General features: G+C 38.8%; 1 protein-coding gene across 1 annotated transcript; it reads left to right on the top strand.

Moving 5' to 3' along the window:
* The first annotated feature begins 1,913 nt into the window (after window positions 1-1,913).
* Window positions 1,914-5,840, top strand: LOC110929377 (serine/threonine-protein kinase SRK2E). Its single transcript, XM_022172530.2, has 9 exons — window positions 1,914-2,381; window positions 3,482-3,556; window positions 3,686-3,787; window positions 3,879-3,932; window positions 4,022-4,114; window positions 4,554-4,646; window positions 4,759-4,863; window positions 4,954-5,052; window positions 5,320-5,840. The coding sequence occupies exons 1-9, from the start codon at window positions 2,226-2,228 to the stop codon at window positions 5,608-5,610; spliced, it is 1,068 nt and encodes a 355-aa protein (XP_022028222.1). The 5' UTR covers window positions 1,914-2,225; the 3' UTR covers window positions 5,611-5,840.
* Window positions 5,841-6,066: the final 226 nt, after the last annotated feature.

The following is a 6,066-nucleotide window of genomic DNA, read 5'->3' as shown; positions in this document are numbered from 1 at the left end:
TGTTCTTGGTTTTTGGATCGCATAAATGTCATGTATGATTAACGAAAGAATCGATGACCTTGTGAAGTTGCCGGATATATAAGCAATTGGTTGTGATATGGTTGAACTTGAATGTTATGTGTAAAATTCTAGGGTTAATTCAATTAAATAAATTAGTGTTCATGTCTTGTCCAATTAGGGTTCATGCGATTTGGTTATAACAACCTTGTTTTGATCGATGATTGCTTGAAGAGAAACTGTTAATTGATAGGATAAACTTGGAAACTTTGTAACTAACTGGCTAGATTTAATGTTGATTGTAACCGAATGACATGAAATCCGGAATAATGGAAGCGATCGCACAAGACCTCCTGTCGCACAAGAGGCCCAAACGCATTAGCCAGCCGATCGCACAAGATCAGATCATTCAAGATCTGATCCAACCGCACAAGCTCTCGGTCGTACAAGATCCCCTGATCGCACAAGGGCTACCGGACCGCACAAGCTGCTATGGACTACTTAGTTGGGCCGATATGTTTTTAGACCACTTATGCCAATGGGCCGGACAAGCCCAAAGGCCGATCACACAACCTAGTTCAGTCGCACAAACTGTCCAAATCGCACAAGACTTGTATGATATTGTTGGGCCGTATTCTGTTATGTATTTGGGCCGGATTGGTTGAACTGTTTACCTATATGTCGGGCCGGGTAGTGTTTGGGCTTAGACATTGACATCGCACAAGATGTTTGGGCTCGCACAAGCTCAATGACCCAACCATCCGAAGCGCACAAGTGTGATTATGTTATGCTATGACTGTTTACGTGCTACGTGTTTACTATTATTCATACGTGCATTACTTGAACCAAACCTGACTTGTGTGGTAACCCTGTTAGGACGTGGTTGACCACCCTTAGTTCAAGAAACCTCTTGTGTATCTGCCGAGCAACCCAAGGTGAGTTCACACTCTTACCAAGGCATGGGATTCCCGGGGTGTTGGGAATGGGATCGATAAGGATAAGGTTGAATAGATTCATACGAACACTGTTACTAGACTACCAAACCATCGTCCTCGGTTGTGCAGGACACATACGTAAAACCTACGTATAACTAAGTTACTCGCTATCCTCGGTTGTGAAGGATACTCACGTAAAGCCCGCGTGAACGGATACTTACTACTGCCTCGGTTGTGTCAGGCACTTACGTAAAACCTACGTAAACCCCCACGTACCCTATCCTCGGTTGTGAAGGATACTTACGTAAATCCTGCGTAAACTTGTACGTATTACTGTTCTCGGTTGTGAAGAACACATATGGTTACGCATAGTCTAGTGGATTAACAACATGGGAAGCCCCCACCAATAGAAACCTATATTGGCCCAGTAGAGCCACCTGATACACATGAACTTACTGTTACGCATTTACTTTCTGTGAACTCGCTCAACTAGTTGTTGACTCTCTGCTGCATGCCTTGCAGGACCTTAGGTACTTTATGGAGCTTGCACAGGGAGGAGCAGGTCGTTGTGGGCAAAGGATCGTGAATGCTACTTGAACACTTAAGATGTTTCACACATTAATACTTATGTTTGGGTTTACTTAAATGCTTCCGCTATACTTAACTATATTGGTTTTGATAAACACCTTTCGTATTGATGGACAACCATTACCACTTAATTACACGTTCAATATGATTGGTGGCTTGATCCTGGTCAGTCACGCTCCCAAGCGGTGGTACTCCGCGTGTGGGATTTTGGGGGTGTGACAAAAACCGAACCGGTACCGATCCCGAAAATACCGATATCGAAAATGCAAAAAAGTGGATACCGTTCCCGGTACCCAAAAAATTCGGTAGGGTATTTTCAGGATCGGGATCGGGATGGTATCGGAACGGGATCGGTATTTGATGCCAAATGCTCATCCCTAACGCCCACCACACGTGAAAGGGCAAATCCGTCATTTCTTCTTTCCCGGGAAAAAAGCACCGTTTTTTCTGTTCATAACGTCACCCCCACCATCCCCCCACCACCACCAATATATCTCACTCAGTTCATCAAAAAATTAAAAAAAAAAAAATCCATTTATGGTTGAAGCTTCACGGGGTTTCAGATTTCGTCTGATCACTTTCGGTAATCCACTTTACAACACTCCTTGTGATCCTTGTGCTGCCACGTTGTTCAAATCCTCAACCGTTTTGATTTTCACAATTCATCACCATCAGTTTTAAGTTGGATAGTTGGAGAAGAGTACGATGGCGCTTGCGATGGATATGCCGATTATGCACGATAGCGATCGGTATGAGCTTGTGAGAGATATCGGTTCGGGTAACTTTGGTGTGGCCAGGTTGATGAGGGATAAGTTCACTGATGAACTTGTTGCTGTTAAGTATATTGAGAGAGGTGAGAAGGTGAGTGTTTTCGAATTTGGCTTTCGAGTTTTGTTTAGTATGTGATCAATTGATCTGAATTCTTTCGGTATTGTTGTGTTGTGTTCATGAGTCATCAGTTAATGGTGTGTGTTTTTTTTTTTTTGCAATGATTATGTGTTTTTTTTTTTTTTTTTTTTTTTAATTTGAAAGTGATTGATTAGAAACTAGAGATGATTATGTTTTTTTTCTAGGAATATTGGATTTTTTTTAATAGTCCCAACCATTCGTTGTTGGCCGTCAACAGTCCCAACTCAAAAATAGCCACGGGACAGTCCCAACTATTAACATATTGGCCTTCAATGGACCTTGACTAACAGATTCCTTACACTGTTAGTCTCTGGTCGCCGGAAAAATGTTTTTGGCCAGAAAAAGGTTCCTAAAGGTCCTATCTAAGGTCACAAAGAGGTTTGGTACGAAAATGTTGAGTTTTCCGCCCAAAAAGTGAAATTTTCCGGGAAAAAAGAAGCTTTCCGGCAAGCTCAATAATTGGGGCGTCTACTAGAAAAAGGTTCCAAAGGTCTATAGTAAGGTTACAAAGAGGTTTGGGACGAAAAGGTTGAGTTTTCCAGCCAAAAAGGAGTTTTCCAGCGACCGGAGACTAACGGCGTTAGGGTATCGTTAGTCAGGGCCCACTGTAGGCCAATATGTTAATAGTTGGGACTGCCAATGGTTATTTTTGAAATTGAGACTGTTGGCAGCCAACGACGAATAATTGGGATTATTAAAATCCAGTATACCTTTTTTTATTTATTATTTATTTTAAAGGTTATTTTAAGTCTTATTAATCTGAAACATTTTATAAGGCACATACAAACAAATCTTCATTATTGGTTTAATCTAGCATCCAAACATCCTAAATTGATATAATTTCACCTGAATAAGGTTGATATCATTTGAGCTAAAATCTTGATGCTAGAAATATCATGTAACACAGTCACAGATATCTTGAAATATATTTGATGTGTATTTAGTTTGATTCCACATGTTGCTTTTTAAATTCGATGGATCCACTGTTTACAAGTTCTAACGAAATAGATTGTTTCAATATTTAGTTGACTCCGTTATCATGAATCCAACAGATAGATGAAAATGTGCAAAGGGAAATCATCAACCACAGATCACTGAGGCACCCGAACATTGTCAGATTCAAAGAGGTTCATACTTGAAACTTTTTTTATTAATTCAACATTTAATCATTCAGAAGGTTAAAATGGTAATTTTCTGTCATTTAGACAAAACATTCGAAGCATTGGCGTTTTGACGATTTCCCATTTGATATCTAGGTCCTTTTGACACCGACACATCTGGCAATCGTAATGGAATATGCATCTGGCGGAGAACTATTTGAGCGGATATGCAACGCTGGGCGGTTTCCAGAAGAAGAAGTCTGTACATAGTGCATAACTAACTTCTATTGCTGCTTTTTTTCATGTTTGTATCAAAATTTAAAAAGCATCAATGGTGTTTGGGTTGCAGGCACATTTCTTTTTCCAGCAACTCGTATCAGGAGTCGGTTACTGTCATAATATGGTATTTAACTAAAAACTGTCTTCACACATGTATTGATGATTTTTTTTTGTAAAGTGCATAACGCAAAGCATGGTTTTTGTACCATGTAGCAAGTATGCCATCGCGACTTGAAACTGGAAAACACGCTTCTAGATGGTAGCCAGGCTCCAAGGCTTAAGATCTGTGATTTTGGATATTCAAAGGTACTAATCATCATGTCTTCCCTTTTTATGCTACTTCTGATACAGGGGACAAATTCGACCCGTTTACTTATGAACGGGTCACATGGGTAAAATATATTATATCTCGTCTAATTGCTTGAAAGTCATCAAAAGCCCCTTAAATCATTTTATACTATTTAAGTAATGCTAGTTTTGTAAGCATATGTGACACTTATCTATATACATAAAAAAGTTTAGACAAAAAGTGGTTACACCCGATCCGTCTCCACATGTACAAAAAAGCCCTTTTGGCACGTTACGACGTTACCCAGACCTGCCCATTTTGCCACCTTTACATTTCTAGGTTCTACTCATTAATGAACATATATAAAGTTAAATAGTTTCTTTGTGTATTTATATTGTTTAATATTATCTTTACTTCTAACTTCTAAGCCTCGTATTCCTTTGTATTTGTATTCAGTCCTCTGTTCTGCATTCACAACCAAAATCGACTGTCGGAACGCCTGCATATATTGCTCCAGAAGTCTTACTTAAGAAAGAATATGATGGCAAGGTAAGCCCATCAAAATCTTTAACAACATGATTTTCATTCATGACACACGAAGATCACTTCAGGTTTTTATAGGTTGCTATAATTTGTAACTAATATAAAATTATGAATTCAGATGGCAGATGTGTGGTCGTGTGGTGTAACGTTATACGTGATGCTTGTGGGAGCATACCCGTTTGAAGACCCTGAGGAGCCTAAGAATTTTCGAAAGACAATACAAGTAAATACACCATCCTCTTGTTTTTGGCAATACATGACAATTTCATTTGCATTTGCATTTATTAACTCAAATGATAGCTTGTTTTTTCAGAGAATTCTCAACGTTCAGTACTCGATTCCGTCCTATGTTCATATATCCACTGGGTGCCGCCAACTGATGTCCAAAATTTTTGTAGCCGATCCCGCTAAGGTCTGCATACTATAGTTACATTTAAATATATCTATGCATACCGGTTGTGGTGGTTGTTTAAACCATTTACTTATAAAAAAGAAACGGGTCAAATGGATCAAAAGTCGTTATAATGGTTAAAAGTTAAAACCCCTTTTGAACCACTACCCAACCTGTTTATTTTCGCGACCAACTTTGTAAGCGCCATGATTATTTGTTTTGTTTAATCATTAAAACTTTAGCATTTACTGATTTATTTGGGGTGTAATTCTCTGTAATCTAAACTAGCGGATAACCATGGACGAGATAAGAAATCACGAGTGGTTTACAAAGAACCTTCCGGGCGACCTGGTCAATGAGAATGCTGTTGACCAATTTGGGGGGACAGACCAACCAACCCAAGGTGTTGATGAAATAATGCAGATAATAGCCGAAGCGACCATCCCTGCAGCTGGGGCCCACAACCTCAACCAGTACCTCACAGGATGCCTGGATATTGATGATGACATGGACGAGGACCTGGAAAGTGATCCGGACCTCGACATTGACAGCAGTGGGGAGATTATATACGCGATGTGAGTTTGTTTACATATACGTCGTTGTAGTTGATCATCATATATGTGCCACGAAAGATCTGGAGTCGAAGATGGGTGTTAATGAAACGTGCACTTGTTGTAAACTTTCATAAAATGATGGTTAATTGTTGTATAAGTGACAGGTTTGTTATGGTTCTATGAACTCTAGCTTTGTTACATATATTTGATTTACTAGAACTATGCTTATAGAAAAGATGCTACTTAATGAAGAAACAGAAAATGATGTTTAATTTACTAATAAAATTCTGCTTATTAATTTTGCATCTTGATTTGAACAAAGTAGAAAGATAATAAAAAATAATTAATAATTTCAAATGACAAACCAAACCACAAAAATTAATCATCATTTGTGACTTTGTGTTATACTTGTATGATTATGTTACAACGATTACACATCTGGTAGCATAGTCGTATATTAACTTTTATTGTATAATCTTTT

The sequence above is a fragment of the Helianthus annuus genome, chromosome 3 (assembly GCF_002127325.2).
Source record: "Helianthus annuus cultivar XRQ/B chromosome 3, HanXRQr2.0-SUNRISE, whole genome shotgun sequence".
Classification (NCBI taxonomy): Eukaryota; Viridiplantae; Streptophyta; class Magnoliopsida; order Asterales; family Asteraceae; genus Helianthus; species Helianthus annuus.
The sequence above is the reverse complement of the archived record's forward strand: the minus strand, read 5'-3'. Positions and strand labels throughout refer to the sequence as shown.